At 32.2% G+C, this 12809-nt stretch overlaps 3 protein-coding genes across 4 annotated transcripts; 2 read left to right on the top strand and 1 right to left on the bottom strand.

Moving 5' to 3' along the window:
* The first annotated feature begins 468 nt into the window (after nucleotides 1-468).
* On the top strand, nucleotides 469-4942 carry LOC119611980. 2 transcript variants are annotated; one of them, XM_037967686.1, is made up of 3 exons: nucleotides 469-700; nucleotides 774-1059; nucleotides 4730-4942. In XM_037967686.1, exons 1-3 carry the CDS (start codon nucleotides 689-691, stop codon nucleotides 4813-4815), a joined length of 384 nt encoding a protein of 127 aa, XP_037823614.1. In that variant the 5' UTR covers nucleotides 469-688; the 3' UTR covers nucleotides 4816-4942. The 2 variants fall into 2 exon arrangements, with proteins under 2 accessions (XP_037823614.1, XP_037823615.1); XM_037967687.1 differs by lacking the exon at nucleotides 4730-4942 and having other exon boundaries at nucleotides 774-1191.
* Nucleotides 4943-10986: 6044 nt separating this feature from the next.
* Nucleotides 10987-11592, bottom strand: LOC119611986 (cuticle protein 38-like). The gene is made up of 2 exons (XM_037967692.1): nucleotides 11452-11592; nucleotides 10987-11358 (listed from the first exon to the last, which is right to left on the bottom strand). Exons 1-2 carry the CDS (start codon nucleotides 11461-11463, stop codon nucleotides 11065-11067), a joined length of 306 nt encoding a protein of 101 aa, XP_037823620.1. The 5' UTR covers nucleotides 11464-11592; the 3' UTR covers nucleotides 10987-11064.
* A 497-nt stretch (nucleotides 11593-12089) lies between these two features.
* Nucleotides 12090-12637, top strand: LOC119611981 (pupal cuticle protein C1B-like). The gene is made up of 2 exons (XM_037967688.1): nucleotides 12090-12197; nucleotides 12273-12637. Exons 1-2 carry the CDS (start codon nucleotides 12186-12188, stop codon nucleotides 12576-12578), a joined length of 318 nt encoding a protein of 105 aa, XP_037823616.1. The 5' UTR covers nucleotides 12090-12185; the 3' UTR covers nucleotides 12579-12637.
* Nucleotides 12638-12809: the final 172 nt, after the last annotated feature.

The following is a 12809-nucleotide window of genomic DNA, read 5'->3' as shown; positions in this document are numbered from 1 at the left end:
CTTTTATTGTTTTTTCTCTATCTCTCTCTCTTTTGCAATTGTGATTTATTCTTTCTTCCTTTTTGGACATTTCTTTTTATTTATATTTTCATTAAAAAGTTTAATAACTTTTTTATGGCTAGAATGTGAGTAGAACAAAGAGAATTTTGATTAATTTAAATATAAATGATATTTAATGAGAGAAAATGGAGAATTCATATAGTAGAGAGACGTTGCTCCATTATTAGCTAAGACACAAACCATTAGAATGTTCTGTAAAAGTAAATATCAACAACGATCTGAGGAATTTCGAAACTGTTTGAAAATATTATTTTAAATATTGAAAGTTTATTTAAATGATAAAAAAAACTAAACTTTTTCCCTTTATATTGCCAATCTAACCCACTGTGCCAAGTTGAGAATGAAAACAATTTACATTTTCTTGATAGTTATGGTAACGTATAATAAAAATCTTCCAAAAACAAAACCCAACAACAACACTCATCCAAAATAAAACCAAAAGAAATTATAGAAAAAAAAAACATAAGAAAGAATTAACGATAAACAAGCATAATGAGACGAAAAACAAAACATGATTCTCTGACAAATAATGAAGGCCAGTATTGAATAAATTGGCATTTAGTATTCAAATATCAATTACTTGGTTACCAAACGTACAAGCAGCTACATCCTCTTTTACTCCAGCACAATGTTTAAATTTGTAAGTATTTTATTAAATTGTACGAAAATTTATAAAAACAAATAAATTTTATTACAAAATCTTTTCATTTCAGTTGATCGTTTTATTTTTAGCTGTAGTAGCTTATACCTCCGCTAAGCCTCATTTATTAACTACCGGAGTAAACTATGCTGCTGCTCCCGCTTTAGTGACTCCTGTTGTAGCAACAGCTGCTGTTCACCATCCTGTTGTAGCTGCTACTGCTGTACACACGCCCGTCTTTGCCGCTCCCGCTTTTGCCGCACAGGCCTATTATCCTCACTATGCTGCTGCTTCTTATGCCACTTATCCCTCGTATGCTGTCTATCCTCATTTGGGCGGTGCCGCCTATTACGTAAGACGTTAGTACAAAACTAAAGTGAATTTTTTTATGTTTTTGTTATTTATGGAAAATATTTTCAATTTATCTGGTGACTCGACTTGAATGTGCAACAAAAAACTCAATAAACGATATTTGTACTATTTTAAAGAAATCTGATTTAGGACAAACTAACAACTAACTTCTAAGCCCAGTGAAAATGAGATAAAATATTTTTGTGCCTGAGCTGCTCTAATGTTGCAAGTAAACTCTATAATCTTGACTATAGTGTGGACTATACGTATATCAGTATATCACACTATATATAGATCAGTCGATAGTCTTGACTATAGACCAGTCTACAGTCTGGACTATATGTAAGTCTACAGTAGAGTCTATAGCCTGGACTATAAATAAGCCTATAGTCAGGACTATAGATCAGTCCGCAGCCTGGACTATAAAAAAGTCTTTTGTATGGACTATAGAAACATCTATAGTCTGGACTATAAATCAGTCTATAATCTGGACTAAAGATCAGACTATGGTCTGGACCATAGTCCGAACTATAGATCATTCTTTAGTCTGGACTAAAGGATCAGTCTATTGTCTGAACTATATATCAGTGTATTGTATGGACAATATATAAAACTATTGCCTGGACAATAGATCAAACTATTGTCTGGATCTATTGTCTACAGTCTGCACTATAGATCAGTCTTAAGTATGGACAATATATCGTTCTATAGTCTGCACTATAGATCAGTCTTTAGTCTAGACAATAGATCGGTCGATAGTCGGACCTTTGATCAGTGCATTGTATGGACAATATATGAAACTATTGCCTGGAGAATAAATCAAATTATTGACTGGACAATACATCAAACTATGTCTGGACAATACATCAGTATATAATCTGCACTATAGATCAGTCTCTAGTCTGCACTAAAGACCTATAGTCTATAGTCTGTAGTCTGTACTGTGGAACAGTCAGTACTATAGATCATGTAGTTCAGATCACTCTTCAATCTGGACTATACATCAATCTATAGACTACAGTCTGGACTATGAAACTCTCTATAGTCTGGGTTATGGAACGGTGTATAGTCTGGACTATGGAATGGACTATAGATCAGTCTATAGTCTGGACTATAGATCAGTCTATAGTCTGGAACTATAGATCAGTCTATAGTCTGGACTATAGATCAGTCTATAGTCTGGACTAAAGATCAGTCTATAGTTTGGACTTTAGATCAGTCTATAGTCTGGACTATAGATCTGTCTATAGTCTGGACTATAGATCTGTCTATAGTCTGGACTATAGATCTGTCTATAGTCTGGACTATAGATCAGTCTATTGTCTGGACTATAGATCAGTCTTTAGTCTGGATTATAGATCAGTCTTTAGTCTGGATTATAGATCAGTCTTTAGTCTGGATTATAGATCAGTCCATAGTCTGGACTATAGATCAGTCTATAGTCTGGACTATAGATCAGTCTATAGTCTGGACTATAGATCAGTCTATAGTCTGGACTATAGATCAGTCTATAGTCTGGACTATAGATCAGTCTATAGTCTGGACTATAGATCAGTCTATAGTCTGGACTATAGATCAGTCTATAGTCTGGACTATAGATCAGTCTATAGTCTGGACTATAGATCAGTCTATAGTCTGGACTATAGATCAGTCTATAGTCTGGACTATAGATCAGTCTATAGTCTGGACTATAGATCAGTCTATAGTCTGGACTGTAGATCAGTCTATAGTTGGACTATAGATCAGTCTATAGTCTGGACTATAGATCAGTCTATAGTCTGGACTGTAGATCAGTCTATAGTTGGGACTATAGATCAGTCTATAGTTGGGACAATAGATCAATCTATAGTCTGACTATAGATCAATCTATAGTCTGACTATAGATCATTCTATAGTCTGAACTATAGATCAGTTTATAGTCTGGACTATAGATCAGTCTATAGTCTGGACTATAGATCAGTCTATAGTCTGGAATATAGATCAGTCTATAGTCTGGACTATAGATCAGTCTATAGTCTGGACTATAGATCAGTCTATAGTCTGGACTATAGATCAGTCTATAGTCTGGACTATAGATCAGTCTATAGTCTGGACTATAGATCAGTCTATAGTCTGGACTATAGATCAGTATATAGTCTGGACTATAGATCAGTATATAGTATGGACTATAGATCAGTCTATAATCTGGACTATAGATCAGTCTATAGTCTGGACTATAGATTAGTCAATAGTCTGGACTATAGATCAGTTTATAGTCTGGACTATAGATCAGTCTATAGTCTATAATATAGATCAGTCTTTAGTCTATACTATAGATCAGTCTATAGTCTGGACTATAGATCAGTCTATAGTCTGGACTATAGATCAGTCTATATTGTGGACTATAGATCAATCTAAAGTTTGGACTGTAGATCAGTCTATAGTCTGGACTATAGATCAGTCTATAGTCTGCACTATAGATCAGTCTGTAATCTGGACTATAGATCAGTCTATATTCTGGACTATAGATCAGTCTATAGTCTGGACTATAGATCAGTCTATAGTCTGGACTATAGATCAGTCTATAGTCTGGACTATAGATCAGTCTATAGTCTGGACTATAGATCAGTCTACAGTCTGGACTATAGATCAGTCTATAGTCTGGACTATTGATCAGTCTATAGTCTGGACTATTGATCAGTCTATAGTCTGGACTATAGATCAGTCTAGAGTCTGGACAATAGATCAGTCTAGAGTCTGGACAATAGATCAGTCTATATTGATACATTTTTAATTCGAAAATAGATATAGGCTATACAAAAGTCTATATTCTGAAATGCTGATCAGTGTAGAACATAAATCAGTATATAGTAGAACATAGATCAGTCTATAGTACTATGGAACATTTTCTAGTCTGAACTGTAGATCAATTTGTAGTCAGCTCTATAGATCAGGCTAAAAGCTGATGAATAGTTGAACTCCTGTTGAATCTATAAACTGGTCTATATTATAGATTCTTCATTAATGTAAGTACAGTCTGAGCAATATTAAGGCCTATAGTTTTGTAAATTAATCTACTATTTGTTCTTTAGATTAGTCTGTAGTCTGGACTATAGGTAATTCGACGCTGATCATGGATCAGTTTGTTGGCTTAATTAATAATGGATTGATTTATAGTCTGAACTTTAAGTCTATAGTCTGGACTATAGATCCAAACATATTCTGTATTATAGATCAGTGTAGATAATTATAGATCAGTTCATTGTCTTACCTGTAGATTGGTTTATAGTCTTAACTACAGATAGTCAGCCTTGACCGAAGACAAAAACAAAGCTAGCCGATCATCCAACAATTGTTCTCTAATTTAAGTTCTTTACTCTCATCCACTTATTCCTTTTACCCTCTTACTCTCATATTCTCCTCTTCGATTTTTATATATTTTTTTCTAATTCCTCTTTTTTACAAACATTCAATTTCTTATTCAAATTTACCGGTATCTATAAAATTCTTATAGAATTTTAAATAGTGATAAAAATGCGCACCGTGGGAAAAGAAATTTAAAAAAATTATTTTACTCATTACAAATTCTTAAAAAGTATTTGAATTTGTTTGTTCAATAGCTATTTATAGCAATTAGTCATATATTTCGCTACATCAACGAAAGTTTATTAATAATTTAATTTAAAATATTTTTTTCAGAACCTTGCCAAACTCAAAGAGACAATTTGACTTTACAAAAAGATAGTTTGTCTGTCCATAAGGAAAATAAGGCTGAGTCCGCGTAAATAAGCTGTAATTTGGATTATCGGTTATACGCACTATGAGAAGAAATTTGATTATAATGATTATTTTAAAAAATAATACTTTTGTAAAACGAGTTTTAAATTTGTAATATTTAAATGGAAATTAAAATGGTTGAAAAACATTTTATTGTAAAATAAAAAACTGACTTACAGTTATTAATCCTTTATAAAGTGGTCGCTATACTTTTCTTCAAAAAGAGTCAATTATCGCTCTTGTCACTAATCATGCAAGAAATTTCCATATTTTTTGGATATTTAATTAAAAAACCTTATTACTGTACCGATCCTTTGGTAACAAATTCGATTACCACATTGAATCTGTAAATAAAACAGTTTAATATATTTATATTATTAATAACAACTTTATACACTTTAAATCTAAAGCATCTACTCTTCTAAATCTAAATCATTGTGCAGTTATATTGTGAAACAACAAATCTGTTGAAAAAGATTAAATTATATTAAATTGAATTTTTCAATCGGTTTTTATGTTTTCATCGCACATTTGAAATATAAATAAAAACACAGAAAACCACATAACAAGGATCAGATATACTATAAATGAATGCATGCCAAGTGTGTGTGTGTGGAAGATGTGGAGCAAAAGGAAAACACATGTTTAACGTTTCTCTGTTACAAGAAGTGATGCTGTCTAAAACGAATTTAGAATGAGCTGCAGTTTTTATTTAATTTTTATTTAAGAACTAAACACATTTTATAATAGGTCGGTCTGTACTTTAGATCAATGTATAGTTTGTACTGTAGATCAGTTTATAGTCTACAATATGGATCAGCCTATATACCGAAATATAGATCAATTAATCCGTATTATTGTTCTAAAGACCAGTCTACAGTTGGCCTTATAGATCAGTCTATAATCTATACTATAAATCAGTATAGAGTCTGCACTTTAGATCTATCTGAATATGTACTATAGATCAGGCTATAGTCTATACTATAGATCAGGCCATAGTCAGTACTATTGTACTATAGATCAGTCTACAGTCGGCGCTATAGATCAGATTATAGTCTATACTGTGGGTCAGTCTACAGTATTATAGATCAGTCTATAGTCGGCACTATAGATCAGTCTATACTAAAGATCATTCTACAGTCTATTCTCTAGATCAGGCTATCGTCCGTACTATTGTACTATAGATTAGTCTACAGTCGGCACTATAGATCAGTTTACAATCTATACCATACATCATTCTACAGTTTGTTCTCTAGATCAGGCTATCGTCCGTACTATTGTATTATAGATCAGTCTACAATGGGCACTATAGATCAGTCTTCATTCGGCACTATAGATCAGTCTATAAACTATACTATAGATCAGTCTACAGTCTGTACTACAGATCAATCTACAGTCTGCACTTTTGATCTAGTTAGATCAAAAGTGCAGTCTGTACTATAGATCAGTATATAGTCTGTACTATTGTACTATAGATCAGTCTATAAACCTGATTATAGAATGTATATAGTCTGCACTATAGATCGGTCTACAATCTATACTATGGATCAATCTACAGTCTGTACTAGAGATCAGTATACAGTCTGCACTTTAGATCTATATATGTACATATGTCTGTACTATAGATCCTTATATAGTCTGAACTTTAGATCAGTCTATAGTCCGTACTATTGTACTATAAATCTGTCAACATTCGCCACTATAGATCAGTATATAGTCTATACTATAGATCAGTCTACATTCTGTACTATATATCAGTATATAGTCGGAAATTTAGATCGGTCTAGAGTCTATACTGTGGATCAGTCTACAGTCTGCACTATAGATCAGTCTATAGTCTGCACTTTAGATCTATATCGTCGGTACTATTGTACTATAATATAGATCAATCTACAGTCGGTACTATAGATCAGTTTAGTTTAGTCTATACTATAGATCAGTCAGCATTATCGAGCAATCTAAAGTATGTACTATAGATCAGTCTATAGTCAGTGCTATATACATATAGATTGGTTCATATTGAATTATAAAGCTATTTATAGCCACTACTAGAGATCAATACTATAGATCAGTTTATGTCTGTACTAGGGTTCTATAAATCGACTTTCGAATAATCGAACAATCGACTTTTTGTCGAAAAAAGTCGAAAAGTCGAAGTCGTCTATTTTGTTCCAAAAAAGTCGATAACTCGACTATCATCTGTGAAAAAAGTCGAAAAGTCGACTTTGTTAATAAAAGTCGAAAAGTCGTAAAAAGTCGTAAAAAGTCGAAAAGTCGGAAAAAGTCGAAAAAAGTGGGAAAAAGTCGAAAAGTCAGAAAAAGTCGAAAACTCGAAAATTGTAGAAAAGAAGTCAAAAATAGTCGAAAATTTTGAAAAGGTTGAAAAAAAGTCAAAAACTTTTAAATAGTCGGAAAAACTCGAAAAAAGTAAAAAAAAAGTCGAAAAAAGTCGAAAGAAGACGAAAAAATCGAAAAGTCGGAAAAATTCGAAAAGTCGAAAAAAGTCGATAAAAGTCGAAAAAAGTCGAAAAGTCGCAAAAAGTCGAAAAGTCGAAAAAGTCGAAAAAAGTAGAAAAGTCGGAAAAAGTCGAAAAGTCGACTATTTATAAATACTTATAGTCGAAAAGTCTAATAGTCGACTTTTAATTAAATGAAAAACGTCGATAAGTCGAAAAGTCGACTTTTAACTAAATGAAAAAAGTCGACTTTTCGTTTCAACTATAGAACCCTAGTCTGTACTATAGATCAGTTTATAGTCTTAATTATAGATAAAGTCTGTAGATCAGTTTATAGTCGTGACATTAGATCAGTATATGGTTAGTACTATAGGTCTTCATATCAACCAGCACATAGTTTGCACTATTTAAATAAATTTCTAATAAAAATTTCCTCAAAGTAAGTATTATGCAAAGAGTAGGGCACTATATTTGAACTGAATTTGTAAATTGCATATTTAAATACACCAAAAGAATAATATAGAGATAAAAACCAAGACTTGTAACTTCATCACATCACCCAATAAAATGTTTTTTTTTTTTTTTTTGTTTTCTTCTTGATTTCTTTATCAATATATAAAACAAGTAAGAATCAAGAAAGAAATCATCATCGTTTTCTTCATAATCATCATTTATGTATGAATTTCAATGATTCCTCTTGAAAATGTTTTTGAATATTTGTGCCGCAAAAATCGCATGTGGCAGGCTGTACAACGAGAGGAGTTATTAGCACAATGTTTGATACCCTACGGTAACATCATAAAATTCTTAATAACTTTACCGAAGACACTATAGTGACTTTTTAGTCTCGTTTAGAAGTGTATTTTAATGTTAAGCGTTCTTCAGAAAAATATATCGTTTCTTGGAGGAAGCTTTTACGTAGAACAGATCTCCTGGACGTAAGTTTATAATAATAATAATATATGTAGGGTATTTTTAAGTCGTTTTGTTTGTTAAGCTTACTTGTGGAATATTTCTTAATTTGTTTAAGATTCCATCGTATGCCAACGATATGTGTTCATCTCTGATTAAATTCCATGTGAATTCTTTTGTAATAAAAGGAGAGAATAAATTTGAATAGTTATTAATGTCTAAATGGTTTCATATTGGATTTTTTCTTTTATTAATACACAATTTTCTTTATTAATTTCATATTAATTTGCAAAAAAGGAAAAACAATCGTATTACATTTAAACAAATTTGAGTTTTGAAAGAATTCTGTAAACGCAGAACATGTAAGTAAAAGAGGTAAAGGTGACCTCCAGTTTAAATTTACATGAAAAACTATATGAAGATTTTTCACTAAGATTTTTTTTTTTTAATTTCCTAAATTATTTTTTACTAACACTCAGATCTCATTAACTAAAACTGAACAAGAACTGAACTAGAACTGAACTAGAACTGAACTAGGACTGAACTAGAACTGAACTAGAACTGAACTAGAACTGAACTAGAACTGAACTAGAACTAAACTAGAACTAGAACTGAACTAGAACTGAACTAAAACTGAACAAGAACTGAACTAGAGCTGAACTAGAAATGAACTAGAAATGAACTAGAACTGAACTAAAACTGAACTAAAACTGAACTAGAACTGAACTAGAACTGAACTAGAACTGAACTAAAACTGAACTAAACTGAACTGAACTGAACTAGAACTGAACTAGAACTGAACTAGAACTGAACTAGAACTGAACTAGAACTGAACTAGAACTGAACTAGAACTGAACTAGAACTGAACTAGAACTGAACTAGACTGAACTAGAACTGAACTAGAACTGAACTAGAACTGAACTAGAACTGAACTAGAACTGAACTAGAAATGAACTAGAACTGAACTAGAACTGAACTAGAACTGAACTAGAACTGAACTAGAACTGAACTAGAACTGAACTAGAACTGAACTAGAACGAACTAGAACTGAACTAGAACTGAACTAGAGCTGAACTAGAAATGAACTAGAACTGAACTAAAACTGAACTAGAACTGAACTAAAACTGAACTAGAACTGAACTAGAACTGAACTAGAACTGAACTAGAACGAGAAAACTGAACTAGAACTGAACTAGAACTGAACTAGAACTGAACTAGAACTGAACTAGAACTGAACTAGAACTGAACTAGAACTGAACTAGAACTGAACTAGAACTGAACTAGAACTGAACTAGAACTGAACTAGAACTGAACTAGAACTGAACTAGAACTGAACTAGAACTGAACTAGAACTGAACTAGAACTGAACTAGAACTGAACTAGAACTGAACTAGAACTGAACTAGAACTGAACTAGAACTGAACTAGAACTGAACTAGAACTGAACTAGAACTGAACTAGAACTGAACTAGAACTGAACTAGAACTGAACTAGAACTGAACTAGAACTGAACTAGAAACTGAACTGAACGAAACTGAACTAGAACTGAACTAGAACTGAACTAGAACTGAACTAGAACTGAACTAGAACTGAACTAGAACTGAACTAGAACTGAACTAGAACTGAACTAAACTGAACTAGAACTGAACTAGAACTGAACTAGAACTGAACTAGAATGAACTAGAACTGAACTAGAACTGAACTAGAACTGAACTAGAACTGAACTAGAACTGAACTAGAACTGAACTAGAACTGAACTAGAACTGAACTAGAACTGAACTAGAACTGAACTAGAACTGAACTAGAACTGAACTAGAAGTGAACTAGAACTGAATTAGAACTGAACTAGAACTGAACTAGAACTGAACTAGAACTGAACTAGAACTGAACTAGAACTGAACTAGAACTGAACTAGAACTGAACTAGAACGAACTAGAACTGAACTAGAACTGAACTAGAACTGAACTAGAACTGAACTAGAACTGAACTAGAACTGAACTAGAACTGAACTAGACTGAACTAGAACTGAACTAGAACTGAACTAGAACTGAACTAGAACTGAACTAGAACTGAACTAGAACTGAACTAGAACTAACATTTCACTAAAAAGCACATTTTCACCAAAATTCAAATTTTTCACTTAAAATCACAATTTCACCCAAAAAATTTTTTTTTCAACAAAAATTTAATTTTTCACAAAAAAATTAGAATTTTCTAAAAAATTAAATTTTAACAAAAAACTGAACTAGAAATAAATTACTTTAAAATCAAATTTTTCACTAAAAATGCGAATTTTCATAAAAAAATCTATAAAAACCTAATTTTCATGAAAAATCTTATTTTTCACCAAATCATATTTTGCTGAAAAATTCAATTTTTCACATATAATCCGAATTTTCTCAAGAATCAAATTAAAAAAAAAAAAAAAATAGTTTAAAATCGATTGTTTCACAAAAATTGGAATATACAAAAATCGAATTACCGATTAAATTTTCATTTGTCGCTAATAAACCGATTTCACCAATAGTAATCGTATTGCCCGGCAGTTTCAATTCCTTACTTCGTTAGTTGGGATTTATAATTATAATGTTAAAATAACATTATATTTAAATATTTTTTTATTTGAAACAATTTAAATAAATGAGTATTTTAGATCAATTACTGCTTTAGCTCAACACTTCTACGACCGAGTTGTAAATTTTTGATTACAGGTCTTAATTATCTTTACTTTGGAATAATCATTAATACTTTGTAATGTCTATGAAACGATATGTTCCAAAATTTCTCCACCATTTTCAAAAAATAAACACAATTTTCAATTAAAATTTTAACGTGTATCACTTTTAAGTTTATTTCACCATCAACAACGAAAACAAATTTAAATCACAGTTTACTTCAAGAGCAAAGGAGCTGAGGCAGCAACATAGGGAGAAGCAACATAAGGAGATGCAACATAAGGAGAAGCAGCTACGACGGGAGCAGCAGCATAAGCGGCAGGGAAGGCGGCAGAGTGGGCAACCGAATGGGCATTGTAGCTAGAGGCATAGGGAGCTACGTAAGAAGCATGACCAACAACAGCGGCGGCAGGAGCTGTGTAAGCCAAGGGAGCGCTATAAGCCAAAGGAGCTACAACACCGGGTTTAGCGGCAGCAACAGCCAACAAAGCAAAGAAGCAGACAGCGATCTATTTAGAAAGGTAAGCGACAGCAGTTAGAAATATAAATCCTCTTGTAATTTTAAAATTATGTTTTAAATTAAAATATAAGTTTTAACTTACGAATTTGAACATGTTGATTTTGTTTGAGATTTGAGTAGTTTAGTTTAACGTTAAAATGTTAACTAGTTAATTTTAATATTTGAAGTGTTATTTATACTAAATTTAATTAATTGCATACAAGTTACCTACAACCTACAAACAGTCATTGGCTAAATATCTTTTTTTATTTTATGAACAAATATTTGGCTTGAAAATGATCAGCACACTCCGACACACACACACACAAATTGACCAACAGCACAGCGACCATCAAATAAAATAATTATAAATTCTGGACATGTCTCACACCGACTCAAACACTGACTGACTGCGGGCATAAAATAATATATAAAAAAAAAAAACATAAAAAGTAAAATAAAAATTATTTGAGTAAATATCTGTAAGTATTATAAGTTTGTCTCTTAAGCTATAGAAAGACACATTATGATGGGGATTTCTGGTCTAAACCTTAAAACAACCGACCACCAACCACCCCCACCTTAACAAAAACATTTACAAGTCTGTCCGTTTCTTGCCTTCGAAATATTTATGAAATTTATTATTATGCGTAATTTATTTTTATGACTTCTTAATCTACAACAACACAATATTCACATCCAACAACCTCAATGATTATTGTCATTTATGGTCGTTTACTATAGTTATGGACTCAATTTAGTATAAAAGTCTTAAATTTATGTGGTTTAAGTAACAAATTCAATTTGTACAATCATTAATCCACAAATCTAAACAAAATGTTCAAATTCGTAAGTATTAAGAAAAAAACCATCCAAAAAATTTGATAATAATATTAATTCCTTTTTATTTTGCTTTCCTTTTAGATCGCTGTCTGCTTCTTCGCTTTGTTGGCTGTTGCTGCCGCTAAACCAGGTTTGGTAGCTCCCTTAGCTTACTCTGCTCCCTTGACTTATGCCGCCGCTCCCGCTGTTGTTGGTCATGCTTCTTATGTAGCTCCTTATGCTTCCACCTACAATGCCCACCATATTGCTCACTCTGCTGCCTTCCCTGCCGCTTATGCTGCTGCTCCCGTTGTAGCTGCTCATTACGCCGCTGCTCCCGTTGTAAGCGCCGCTTATGCTGCTCCTCTTGCCACTCCTTTCGCCGGCCCTGTTTTGTTGAAGAAGTAAATTTGCTGAATTTTTGCAACATTTTTTAGACTAAAATAAAAAGTTTTAAAAAAATCCGATCCAAATTGTGTTTGATTTATCCAATTTATAGCAAAAATTCTGATTTTTTAAGGAAATAATGTTTTATCAAAGTGTTATTCTAATTTGTAACTACATATAGAACCTAGCTACCTTAAAACAAACAGAAGAATAACTGTATAAAATCTGAACTCGATCCGAAGAAGAACGGAA

This window comes from Lucilia sericata, unplaced genomic scaffold (genome assembly GCF_015586225.1).
Source record: "Lucilia sericata isolate MDLA Ls3-8-SP2 unplaced genomic scaffold, ASM1558622v1 Contig001570F_arrow, whole genome shotgun sequence".
Taxonomy (NCBI): Eukaryota; Metazoa; Arthropoda; class Insecta; order Diptera; family Calliphoridae; genus Lucilia; species Lucilia sericata.
Note: the sequence above shows the minus strand (reverse complement) of the source record. Positions and strands in the feature narration are given on the sequence as shown.

Coding starts and splice junctions, on each gene's coding strand:
- LOC119611980 (XM_037967686.1), top strand. Junction 1,060..4,729: donor TGCCGCCTATTACGTAAGAC/GTTAGTACAAAA, acceptor TATTTTTTTCAG/AACCTTGCCAAACTCAAAGA.